Source organism: Sphaeramia orbicularis, chromosome 17 (genome assembly GCF_902148855.1).
Source record: "Sphaeramia orbicularis chromosome 17, fSphaOr1.1, whole genome shotgun sequence".
In the NCBI taxonomy this organism is placed as follows: Eukaryota; Metazoa; Chordata; class Actinopteri; order Kurtiformes; family Apogonidae; genus Sphaeramia; species Sphaeramia orbicularis.
The window spans coordinates 16,296,830-16,310,303 of NC_043973.1; the positions used below are offsets into that span (position 1 = coordinate 16,296,830).

Below are 13,474 nucleotides of genomic sequence, written 5' to 3' on the forward strand. Positions count from 1 at the left end.
AATGCTACCCTATCAGTCGGAAAAAATAACATACATAAAAGTCCATCACTAAATATAAATACATTCCCATGGATCTTCATGACATCATCTACTACTTCTACATTTTTTGCTTTTGTTTTGGTTTGGAGACACCTATAAGCCAGGCAGGAGTTACAGTTTATACTATTTTACACTTTTTTGGTCACTAAATGGAAATGTTAAATTGTGAGAGCAGGGCATTTAGAGTGGGATTATTGCAGACCCAGTTCAACACAAATACACACATCACTACACACATCACTATCACATCCTAACTTGCTTAAAGGGAAGTAGATGGAGATATGTGTATGGATATAAATAGGTGGTTATGGCGTTAGTGGTGAATATACAGCCCTGAGTGTCAGAGATGGAAGCACCTGATCCAGAATCAAGGGCTCAACACACTTGACCCTGCAGCAGTACAATCTAGCAATCCCTGTTCAACCCTCAGGCCTGTGTGTGTGTGTGTGTGTGTGTGTGTGTGTGTGTGTGTGTGTGTGTGTGTGTGTGTGTGTGTGTGTGTGTGTGTTTGGGGGATGGGTGTTAAGAAAAGAGAGAACATTTGGAACAAGAGTATTGTGTTATGTTCTCTGGCCCAGAGCCCCATGGGAGGAAATGGTGCCGTGTACCTGGACAGATACCTACCCTGGATAACAAGGACATTCACTCCGGCTGCGTATCCACGGCGCAATCTTATCAGTCATATGATCAGAACGCCCTTGACTGAGGACATGCATGTGTGTGGTGTAATAAAACACAACAAGGTTAGGGTGAGGTGTTACTCCCACATTAACACGGCTAATCTGGTGAGATCATTATCCCCCTCTTATCCGATTTTTGGAAAGCGGTCATTCATAATAGTGGGAGAATTTACGCAGCAGCAGCAGCAGCCATTTGTTATTTACACACATTAAAGGAAAAAGGGGAGAGTGTGTTTTCAAGGCCATTTCAATTAACAGCAGAGCAATGTCATAGATGTAAAGTTTACTGTGGGAAGAGCAAGGGCATGTTTGAAAGGAGGTGCAGATACACCCCATATGTGTGTGTGTGTGTGTGTGTGTGTGTGTGTGTGTGTGTGTGTGTGTGTGTGTGTGTGTGTAGGTGTGTGTGTGTGTGTGGGAGTGGGAGTGGGAGTGGGAGCAGAGCTGGGTGGGGGTCTGTGCGTTTTGACAAACCATGCTGTTAAAGATATAATAGCAGCATAATCACCGCCCCAGGCCGTCATTCTTCAGGATAATGGCCTTCTTATTCATTGGGGGTGGCTTATGTCTCCACACAGCTTTTTATTTTCCAGATTTTTCACATTACGATGTTCTTGTTCTTTCTCTTTGTCTCCTCATGTTTTATTTGTAAAAGTTTTATTGTTACCGTTTGCTTATTTTAACCTCATTCTGGCCTGTTTATTCTCCTCCTCTCATTTAGCGTTTCATTATCACATTGTGCATCGTCTTTCGCTTATTTAAAACTCTAATACCTATCATTTTCACATCAGAATATCAAAGAACAACAAGGTCTGTGTTGTGTATTTTGTTGAAATGTGTATTTGTGAATGTTCAATTTTGGAGAAATCCAGTGTAACTGACAATTTCAGTCAGTCACCTGTTAATGGAATGATGTTGATACTAATGTTAGTAGTGCTTGTATTACAGTAACATGAATGTGAACAAAACATGAACACATTACCTGTATCTGTAAACCGGTTTTTACTGAGTCATGTCAGATTTAACCCTTTCATGCATGAATTATGAGAACCTTAATCAAGATTTTTTTTTTTTTTTCCCGAGTGTTTTTATTCCTCTTTAGGCATGAAAAAAAAAAAAACAATGTGATTGAATTTTTTTTTAATCAACCTGTTTTTCATGGAGTTACAAAAATGTCCACTCAGCTACACCATGAATTTTATTCTTGAAGCAAAGAAACATGTATTTAAAACCCAATATCATAAAGTCATATAAAAACAGTGAAATGAAACCATGTTTAATGCAGCTAATCTGATGTTTTCTCACATTTTAACATATTCTAATACTAGTTATTACTCACTTCATGGAGATAATATGCAAAAAATAAATATTAACAATTTTTTTCCACTCAAGAACCAATCAAGAACAGCAAAGTTACAATAATGGTATGAACTGCAGTTTATGAGATGATGCATAAGCGTCCACTGTGTTGGCTGATATGGAACTAAAACAACAAAACCCATGAATACACAAGAGTAAAGCTATAGAATAATTGTCCACTGTAGTGACCACTATGCATGAAAGGGTTAAAATGTGATGTCAGGTTTAACCCTTTCATGCATAGTGGTCACTACAGTGGACAGCTATTTTACAGCTGTTCTCTTGTATATTCATTTTGTTGTTTTATTTGCATACCAACCAACACAGTGGACGCGTATGCACCATCCCATTCACTGCAGTTCATACCATTACTGTAACTTTCCTGTTCTTGATAAACCCGATCTATAGTAACCTATTTGAGTATAAATCAATTGCTAATTGTTAATAGACTGTAATTAACTTTTTTTTTTTTAAACAAAAAGATGTTGGGTTTTTTGCACATTATCTGAGTGTTTAATAACTAGGATTATCGTATGTTAAAATGTGAGAAAACATCAGATTAGCAGCATTAAAAATGTTTGTATTTCATAGTTTTTACACAGTATGTCACTTCAAAAATGTGTTCAAAAATGGTCATTTTTGTAACTTTGTGAAAAATAGGTTCTTAAAAAAATTTCAATCACATTGTTTTTTTTCATGCCTAAAGAATAAAAACACTCAGGAAAAAACATCTTGATTAAGGTTCTCATAATTCATGCATGAAAGGGTTAAAATGCTTCTTCACGACATATAAAAGTACACCTTTTATTTTTTTTTTGTTTGGTCGGCTCTCTAACAACATAAATGACATATTTTTCATCTAATACTTGGGAAAATCGGACTAGTTAACTTCAATTTTGTTGTCAACAAATAGAGAAGTCTTCATTATAAAGCTCTTCAAGCAATGTTTTTATTTGTGATTATTTTACAACGACACTAGTTCAAGTCTACATTGTTAGGGAGAAGTCAAGGAAACAACACTGCTCATAGTACAATCACTCTCTCCTCCACCTCCATTATAAATCTATCTAATGTACCATTGGACCATGTAGTTTGACAGAGACAGAGCGGGGACAACATTAGAACAACAACAGAACTCAAATAGACTGGAGACAGAAGTGTGTAAAAAGACTTGGGTCAAATATTCACTGAATACATCTCATTTTCTTTGACTGTCTGTCTCTGGCGAATTGGAAAATCTAGGAAGTGGAGTTGGTAGTTTTCCATTCAACTGCTTGCGTTTTGTTGCGTCTTTTTAGTCAACATCAGTCAATTCAAGAAGATAAAGTAAAAAACATAAAAATATTCATTTAACCCAGAATCGGTACACAAACATCCAACAGAGGAGGGATAGAAAAAGCTGCCAGTGAGCTCAGCAAATACAATCTTACAATCCGACAGCTGAAGGGATTTTACATGATCAATAATACAACATAATAGGGACTTTACAAATACCTTACCAGTAAACATTAATAGATATACTTTTTTGTATTTTACATATTAAAATAATGTGCATTTTTTTTCACATGAAGACATTAGCTTCCCAAACATATTAAAAGAAATCATCAGAGACCTGTGTGATTCCCCTCATCAAGTGCTAACAATCAGTCTTACTCTTCATGAAAAGCTGCATGTTTCCTCAAGAGAATAAGGCTTAAGTAGCTGCTGAGAAAATGAGTCCAGACTCTATTTTTCCACATTTGTTTAGCATTATTTTGTCATCACTTTCTATAAGAAAACTGATCAACTTAAGTGTAAAGTGATGTCAATTATGGGGCTGCATTAATTTTGGTGTAAAGACCTTCTGAATTTAAGCATGCAGTCTTAAATGGTATGCATGTTCATAATTGCATTTGCCCTAGCTCCCTCAGCCCAGGGCAAAATGTAATTAAAAGCTTTGAGAATTTAGTCACTGAAATCATTTTCTCATTATCAAGCCAGCCTCTGTGCAAAGCGACATATTACTGGCCATTAAACTGGTAAATTAGTCACTTTTAATTATGCTGTTGAGGAAAACATGGCTTGAGTTTATTTTTATTTATATGCAGTTGTGTAGTACATGCTATGTAGAAAACCACATTGCATTAATTGAATCGTCAATGGTCCTTTGACAGAAAAAGTCCCTTTGCTACACAACCTTTGTCCACCTGGCGAACGAGCCTGATTCCTCCCAAAGTGCCTTGTTTATTCACATTATTCTTGTAAACATTATTTTGTATTGTCTCTAACTGAGTGCATCCAACTTAAACTGTGTACAGAATTTTGGGATTCTTTTTAAAATGTTTTTTTTTAAAGCAGGTCCAACATGTCTGTCGGAAATATCGTCACAGTATGTAATGAGTTAAAAAAATGAGTCCAGCTTCCACTTTATCTGCTGCATGTTTTTATAAGAGCCTGTCCTCCTGTTGAAAACCTGTTCATAGGTCGTTTTAACAACCTGCTCATCACAACCCAGATTTATGTCTTAATGTTTAGCGATATCTAGAAGTTCACTCAAAATTATCGCATGATTTCAAGAAAGCATGTGTTGCATGGACGTGAAAAGGTCAGGAAGGCCTGTCCAGTCAGCTTGTAATGTTACGGGACAATGTGAGAAATGGAATAAAAACCCATTTTACCACCAAAGACTAGTGTTCATATCCCACTGGATATGTTGTTATGGTAATCACGACAACAGCCTTCAGCCCCAGCCATAGCAGAGTCACTGTCAAAACCTACTATTACAGTACATTTCAACTATGTAATTCAATAAATGATGCACTTAAGTATTACAGTACTCTGGACTAATACTGTATCAAAACACTGCAAACATTTTTTTAATAAATAGTTAAAAGTTTATGTGCAGAAGTCCCTTCAATCTTCTCCATTTGCGTAAATTTTTTGTGACAGGTTTTATGTGTTTGATGGTTTTGACAGTTCACTTCAAATTGTAAGTATTTGGATTTACTTTCAATGTTTAAGTCCGTTTTGTACACTTTCTTCTGCAGACTGCTGTGCTAATCCTTCAGACGTAGATATGGGTTGTATAAGAAGGTGGACAAACAACACATTTGGTCGTTCAGGTTGGAGGACATGTATCTTTGTTCAAGGTTATGTATTGAACTGCTTCAGAAGCTAAGACAACTTTAAGAAGCCATGGAGGTGTAGTTTGTCTGTTGGCGATGTGGATGTTTGTAGCAGACGGACTGTTTTATTTTTTGACATCTCTTTCGACGTCCCATGCCCATCTGCTCAAGAACAGATCAGTTTATGGTTCCTAAAGAGCTAACAGTCACATAGATGCAGTTGGATGTGGTGACGTGTAGGCTGAGGTTGTTGCCTACAGTTCATTGTCCTTTATACAGTCAGTTAGACATCGTGTCCAGTCCCAGTGAGGCGGCGTGCTGTTTGGCCCTCAGACGCAAGTTCTCAATGCTGGTCGTCTTGCTGTTATGGCTGCTGAGGCCGCCTGCAGCTGATGCCTGCAGCAGTGGGCTGTTCCACACTTGCTGAGCATGATGGGACAGGGACTGGTAGTAAGACTGGCAAGGCAGCGAGCCCAGCGGCGCCGGGGGCATGTTAACATTCATTCCCAAGTAGGGGAGTGAAGACGGGGCAGCGAGATCAAAAGCAGGGTAGTGCACCAGGTTGTTGGTGGCAGCCATGTGCTGGCGGAACTGCTCCTGTAGACGAAACAGGCTGAGGGGGGAGGACGAGTAAGAGTGGCTCTGAGACAGAGGGCCGCTGCTGGCCAGACCACTGCTGGAGGAGGAGGGGGTCACGGACGGGGAGACCAGGGGAGAGTCTGTACAGGGGGAGGAAAACACATGTCAGTCAGTAAATACAAGAGCAGGGACAACGTATGCACAGACACTGGCATATATGTTTTAGGACTTCCTCTTACAAAATGGTGCCTAATATCAGTATTTGATCCAAACCCATGGCACACAGACGCTGCAGGCAGTGAGTATAAGACAGTATTAAGGCACAAATAGTGTGTTGTATTATAGCAGTGAAGCTGGAATGTTTAAGTTTGTTGTTGGAAATCGCAACAATAATACCACTTAAAGTCAGATTTGTACATTACACTAACCTGGAAAGTCAGACCAACTTCACCAACCCTGACCTATAATTCAACATTTATGACCCATGCATCAGCAGCACTGAAGGCTGCAGTAATATACTGTTAATTAGCACAACTGTCGTATTTGTGCCTCATTAGATTAGTGATACCCACAGAACTGTACAAATCCTCTGTGGACATAGTTCAACTGTTGTTATATCTGCAAAATATCCAATAATTTTGTGATGTCATCAACTATGGCTATTGCTGATTGAACCACTGTTGTCAATGCTCTTCAAACATATGCTGAAACACAGCCGACTCAGGCCTGACATTGTTCCCAGCTCTAACTTCTGAGGTAAGTGGGACATATTAGTGCTCTATTTTGCTCATCATTTCCTCTCAGTTATCAGTGGTTTAGCTTTTTGTGCTTCTTACCAATATTTTTCAGGTATTGTAACATCATTGTATCGTGACATATTGTTTTCATACACTATATTGTGAATTACACTGTTCTTCACACTTACACATGTAATAATATAGCTTTCAAATGAGCAAAATATGGCCGATGAGGGATTGCATTAAAATAGTCATAGTTTTAAAATGTAATTGCATCGATTATTAATGTTACTCAAAGCTAATAACATTGACAATGACCAAAGTAAGTGATATTTTCTTCATATTTTTAATAAATAAAAAAAAGAAAACATGTCACTGAGATTTTGATGAGCCTTTAGTGAAAACACCAAAAATCCCAGTAGCTTACAGCAGTAACTGTAACTGTAACTTCTCTTCTTTCATTTCATTAACACTGATTTGAGCCAAATCATCAAATAAAGATCTCCTCACTGAATTAACTCTACATCAGGTTATGGTCCCCTTATATCGCATGAATGAAGGTCTGTTGCAGCAGTGTCTTCTTTTAGTAACAATAATATTAATAATTTGTTTCTGTTCATCTTTCTGCTTTGTGCTTTGTATTTTTGCTTTTATTTTAACACACGTTGAGGCTATATCTCTCATACAGAAATACATAAATAAACTGGACTTAATTCTCACCTGGTTTAGGGCTGAGTCTTTTACAAGCTGAAGAAACCTCTCCAGGTGTCGCTGCTCTCTCACACTTCATCTCCTCGCCTCGCTGAGATTTATTCTCATCCTCTTTATCTGTGGCATTGTCCTCAGTGGCCGATTCGCTGCCAGAATGTTCTGCTGACGTGACGTTCAGTTCCATGTCCAGCGGTACAGGACGGACCACAGGACCTTCAGCCTCCAGAGAGGATGAGGAGGAAGAGGAGGATGAGGGAGGAAGCTGGGTGTCAGGAAGGACAGTTGTAGAAGGAGGTGCATCCTCCTTCTCACCTCCTTCCCCTGACGCCTCCTTCTGCTTCTGAAGCTGCTCCTTCTGGAGGCTACGCTGCTTCTTGCGGAACTTGGCTCTGCGGTTCTTGAACCAAACCTGTTTCCAAAAGAGGAGAGGAAAACAAGTTAAAGGAGAACATAAAATATACTGAGGATGCAGAATATGGTGATGTGATTTCACAAAAACACTGTGCAAGACTAAAGTGTAAAATTCAGTGTCAGAAACGCAAGCTCTAACAGCATTAACTTAGATTTAAAGAACAGATCTTGATAACTTTCTGTACTTAAAATGGTTAATACATTTTAGAAAACACATAAGTTGATTGTTGTGTTTTTGTAAAACATTTTATGAAATATTGTTCTTTATTGACCTTCAGGACAAACATATACTTATCTACGGTTATTAACAATATAAATAGTGCAGCATTTTATTCTATCAAGAAAACTGTATTTATATGTAATTTCAGACATAAAAAAAATGTTCCATGGATAGTGTATAAAATTGATTCTAATTTATACACTGCTTAGAACATAAGTATTTAGCTCAAGCTCACCAAAAAACACTAAAAATATAGATTTTTTGTATTGATGATGACACATTATTATGATTTTAAGTCCAAGCCTTACTGTTGTTAATTTCAGTTTATTATAAATTAGTCCTATACATGACTCCATTTATAATTCTTCTATTGCCTCAGTTCCTTCGGGTGTAACCGTACCTGCACACGGGCCTCGGGCAGGTTAGTGCACATGGCCAGCCGCTCCCTCATCACCACATCCGGGTAGTGTGTCTTCTGGAAGGTCTTCTCCAGAGCCTCCAGCTGCTGTGCGGTGAAGGCCGTGCGGCTCCGGCGCTGTTTGCGGTGCTGAGAGCCATAACGAGCCTCCAGGATGATGTCTTGAAATGCGCAGCCGTTGGAAAAGAAAAACACGGGCAAGTTTATTTTACTGTGCATGATGATAATAACTGTCAGCTGCCGGTGGCTGTTTCACCTGAGGAAAAGACTGTAATGTTTAAAACAGCCACTTAATGCAGTTTGTGTCATACAGGACAAAACTGTATAAACTAGATGAAACCGGCAATTGGACTCATTTTTATTTTTGCTGTCCTGTCTAGTAAGATGCAAAGGAAAATGTGAATTCATTAAAAAAAAAAAAAAAAAAAAAAAATTACAGTCGTGCATGGTGATTTTTTTAATGGAAAAAAACCTTAAATTAACCATAGCATATTTTGAGAGTAAATCACCTGAAATTTTGCAGCTTTTAGTATCTTCCAATCCCAACAATAAAACCGGCAGTGTCAGATTAAAAACACCACACCAGACTACGTGATCTATTTTGTCTGTGTGAGCGTGCACTCAATTACCAGCAAGTCTTTCGGCCAGTGTAAGCGCGTGCACGGACGGCCGGTAGTCGGGTGCGTGCTGCGCCTGTTGCGCAGCCTGCTGGTGCAGGTTGTACATGGCGCTCAGGGAGTTCATGGCGTGCAGAGAGTAGCCGTTCACCCCGTAGTGCTGCATGGTGAGAGGTGGGTACCTGCGGAACGGAGCACAGAGGGTTTTAGTGTTTTACTCAAGTACACTGCACATTTATGGCACTTGGATTTCACTTCAATATTTACAGTTTATGCAACTTTGTACTTGTATCCACTGCATCAGAGGAATATGACACTCCAACTGTTTTAGTCACTTTTCAAATTACGAAAATATTTGTAGTGTAATTAAAATCACTTCCTGTTGCACTTATCTTAAAATCTGTTGATTGTCTGTGATAAGCTGCAACTTGAACTTTTAGAAAATTATCCTTTTTAAGCAAAACAAACTCTTTAAAAACCCTTTTGGATTAACTGAATATATAACCACAAAAGTGAAAACAGGACTGTTTTTCAGAGTTTATGAAAATGACTGGTTCTCACAGTGTCATAAACATCTTATAAAATGTGATTCATTGCTCTAAGTTCAACTGGATATTTTATATGAGTATAAAATGCAACACACACACAAACACAACAAAGATATGAAGCCAAAAACATCCTATAGCCCTATAATTTTAAAATACTGACAAAAGCTGTTTAACCGCACATAGACTACTTTAATTTTTTTTTTTAAACTCAAGTACACTTTTGGATGCAGACCTTTTTACTCACAGTGAAGTATTTCCACTGTGTGTTATTGGTCCTTTTACCTAAGTGAAGGATGTGAAATAACCCCTCTGGAAGCAAATCTGCATATGGCACACGAGCGTTAAATGACAGCAGGTCCTCGCGCTCAAGGGCCAATAGATTTTAATGCGTGCACTCAGACAAAAGTGTTATCCATTAACATCCAATTATCGCTCTGTTCGTTCCATTAATTATACAAAAGACTTTTAATTGGGGTAATTATCACTCGTTCCCATAATGAACCGTGACGGATGCCTTATTCATGAATTTATTTCGTTTCTATGATCCCGGAAAAGCCAAATCCCCATTGAAAATGTAGCTTTGACAGATCAAGGCGTTGATGAAATGTGTTGGAAAATGATATAAGCAGATTTGTTCCGGGTCTCGATGGCAAACCTGAAACCGGAGCTGGATTATTTTAATGGACAATGATTACAGAAATGCAAATCTCAGTCCTGCCAATTCATTAATCTCTAAAAATGTAAGTTATTTCATACTAGTATACTAAGAAAAAATGCAATTCATCAGTTTTTGGGATTTATTATAAAGATAATCTCATTTTTAGATATAGCATTGATAAGGACAGATAGGCTATTCTTGGTGTTTCTCATGGCAGCAATTTCCAAAACTCTATTTTGTAGTTCTGCTTCACGACCGAGATTTTCATAAATGAAACGCTTGAGGACACGATTAGATATGTATTAGTACTGCGGAGGCTGACAGGAGGGGATATCTCCGAGGTCCAAACAGTTATTATAACTATTACAGGGAGACCACAGGGAAAAGATATAAATCTTTCTGCCGCTCGACAGGTACAGTATCCAGGGAACAAGAGGAAAGTTCCTGAATTTAAAGAAATGACATAACATGTTCAACGGAACTAAATGTCATGGTGGGTTAATTTAATCTGAATATAAGGCACTTCAAATTTACTATGGTTGCTGATTGAGAGCTTATGAAAAGATTAATAATATTTAACATTAATAATATTTATATCCTATTTATTGATGGCAATGTTGGAGTTATTTGATTTTATTTCCCTTGATTTTACCTAAAGACTCATATTTTAATGCTTAATTTTCATTTTAGTTTCATTTCATTTTATTATTATTATTATTATTATTATTATTATTATTAATGATAATAATAATAATAATAATAATAATAATAATAATAATAATAATAATAATAATAATACATGTCCTGTTTTACAAGCACAAAACACAAAGTACTGGGTGGTCGTTCTTAAGAAAGCAGTGTTTTTCTGCCCATTTCTTCGTTTTCCAGTGTGTGTGCTCGTGTGTGTGCGCATGTGTGTGTGCGTGTGTGCGCGTGTGTGTGTGTCCATTCCCAGCCTATTAAGTGGCTGCGGCGGCTGATGAATGTGATCAGAGGGCAGTGGGGAATAGTTTAATTCGCCGGGACAGAAGGTGCTTCGCTAAACATTTACTTTACTCCCCCAAGTATTTGAGTTGAATGGGCCCCCCTCCCCGGCGCCCACCCTCCCCTCCCCTCTCTGGCGGCCTCTTATCCCATCGCCCCGGGGCAACGTTTTGGCTGAGATGTATGGCTTCTCCGCGGGTAAAAATATGCATGTTGATCCCCATTTGGCTCCCCGTCTAATGGAAGTGCAAATAGGTTTCGACTGCGAGGCCCTCCATTTATCATCAACGCTGACACGGACGGACGTACAGTGGGACTCGTCGGTTAGCTCAGGGTTGGAGTTCCTGCACGTGCATGTGCGTGGACGTGTGCGCGCGGGCACCTGAGCTTGCGCGCATGATCTAGTTATAGCCCACGTTTCTAAACTGCCTTTTCCTCTGTTACGCACTTCACTTGTCAAACTGAATATGTAGATTTTCATCAAATAAAAACAAAAAACCACACTTATAAACTTATGTTTTAAAAAAAGACCAATATTTTTGTTTGTTTAGGACTTGAGTAGGAGCTGATGGATTGAAACGCGTCCTAAAGGGAAGGTAAGTTTATTTATATGGTATGAAGCCGATCCAAAGTGCTTAACACAGGCAAAAGCACAAGAAACAATTTATAACAATAACAATAAAAGTAAGCAAGAATAAGTAGAACAATAAAAATAAAATGGAAAAAGACACAGTGCAAAAGCAGTAATAAAAATAGCAAGAAAAACACATGCAAAAACAACAATAAATAGCCCAGCACACATTCAAAATAATAAATCAAAATCAAATAAATTTACAACGCTCTTTAGCTTGGATTTTTTTTCCAGTTTTCTCCAGATACAAACCTACAAATAAAATATCTCACTCAGCTCTATGTGTGTGTGTGTGTGTGTGTGTGTGTGTGTGTGTTTTCCTCCAGATTTTAAACTTGCCTTCTCATGGCCTGCTTTGTCTATATTTTACATTTAACTCCATCTCTGCTATATCTATCCTTCTGTCCATATCAAATTCGGCACAATAGCTCATCAGTGTGAGCCTGTCAGTGTTGTTATTGTCATTCATAAGCCTCTGGCAGCTCCAGGCTCTGGCCCCTCCTGGCAGCTCTGCTCAACGCTTCGATTATCAAATCGTCATTATGTAAATTGGCATGTACAGTGCAACACTTTGATCCGACTAAATTAGGAAAAATGTTATTTTCCAACAACCCTCGGGGCCAGAAGTCGACCCGACAATCTGCTCTTTGCTGTGTCACTGTGTAGCTGTCAGAGGACGAGGACCACGACTCTAAGACTTTCATTAAGACTAGTTCTGTTCGGTGTTTTTCTTGTTTTGTACAGAAATAAATGTAAAGTTTAGGATGAAATACGGTGCATTTTGTTAACACTAGAACCATTACTAAGAATTGTAGTGCAAAAAATGATTTACTAACTTAATAGCCTATCTCCTGTAACAAGATTTACTTATTTTATTTAACTTTATGTTTTAGTCATATACGCTTGGCTATTTTTTGGTTTTCCACGCAGTTTCACAGATTTAAAAGATAAAACATAAAACCAAAGAACTGAATTTTTAAAGTGCAGTTACATTCCTTATATTTCTTGTGTTATAATATTTAGCCATAAAGTGTTACAGGCAGTAATGTATAGTAGGCTATTTATCGACGATATATATATGTTTATTTTTCATCATGACGAACTCATATAGATAAAAAGTTCGTGAACGTCGTTAAATTAAAATTAAAAAAAATATGAAGCATTATTTTTGACACATTTTAAATACGAATAAACAGTGCAATAAATCGGGTAAATTGTGCCCCATAAAAGTGTTTACCTCTTCTGTCTTCTTTTCTGTGACTCCTACACAGATGACACTTCTTCAGACTTGACGTTTCTCTTTTTTTCTGCTGACTTTTGTCTTTTTCGTGCTAGTTTTTCCGTGTGTTTGTCCAGGTTGGTGTCGGTGTAAAACTCATCCACTCTGTTGCTTCAGTCCCAGTCCGTGCGCTCGCGCTGTTCCCCGTCACGCCGCTTCCCTTTCATCTGGATCTCTCCGCGTCTCGCGCAGAAGTGGGAAACCGCCATCTGCTGGTGCGCGAGAACCCGACGGAGAGCTTTAAGGAGTGCTTCGCGGGGGTCACACCGGCTTCCTATTGGCTCCCTCGGCTGTCAGTCAACTTAATAAGACAGTTGACGGTCCGGCGGCGGACTTCGGCGCACTGACTTCTGGAGTTATTTTCTAATATGATCGATTTAAGCACATTATGTCCGCTAAATCCCCCCATGTCCCATCGCTCTTTTTGGATAAACACTCCTGAAATGTCAAAAGAAAAGCTTGCTAATGGCTGCATTTACAGATGTACTGATTTTATTTT

General features: G+C 38.4%; 1 protein-coding gene across 2 annotated transcripts; it reads right to left on the bottom strand.

Moving 5' to 3' along the window:
* Nucleotides 1-3,008: 3,008 nt before the first annotated feature.
* Nucleotides 3,009-13,173, bottom strand: dmbx1a (diencephalon/mesencephalon homeobox 1a). Of its 2 annotated transcripts, none has more exons than XM_030161219.1 (5): nucleotides 12,934-13,173; nucleotides 8,889-9,057; nucleotides 8,241-8,435; nucleotides 7,219-7,618; nucleotides 3,009-5,901 (listed from the first exon to the last, which is right to left on the bottom strand). In XM_030161219.1, the coding sequence occupies exons 2-5, from the start codon at nucleotides 9,039-9,041 to the stop codon at nucleotides 5,462-5,464; spliced, it is 1,188 nt and encodes a 395-aa protein (XP_030017079.1). In that variant the 5' UTR covers nucleotides 9,042-9,057; nucleotides 12,934-13,173; the 3' UTR covers nucleotides 3,009-5,461. The 2 variants fall into 2 exon arrangements, with proteins under 2 accessions (XP_030017079.1, XP_030017080.1); XM_030161220.1 differs by having other exon boundaries at nucleotides 8,241-8,419; nucleotides 8,888-9,057.
* Nucleotides 13,174-13,474: the final 301 nt, after the last annotated feature.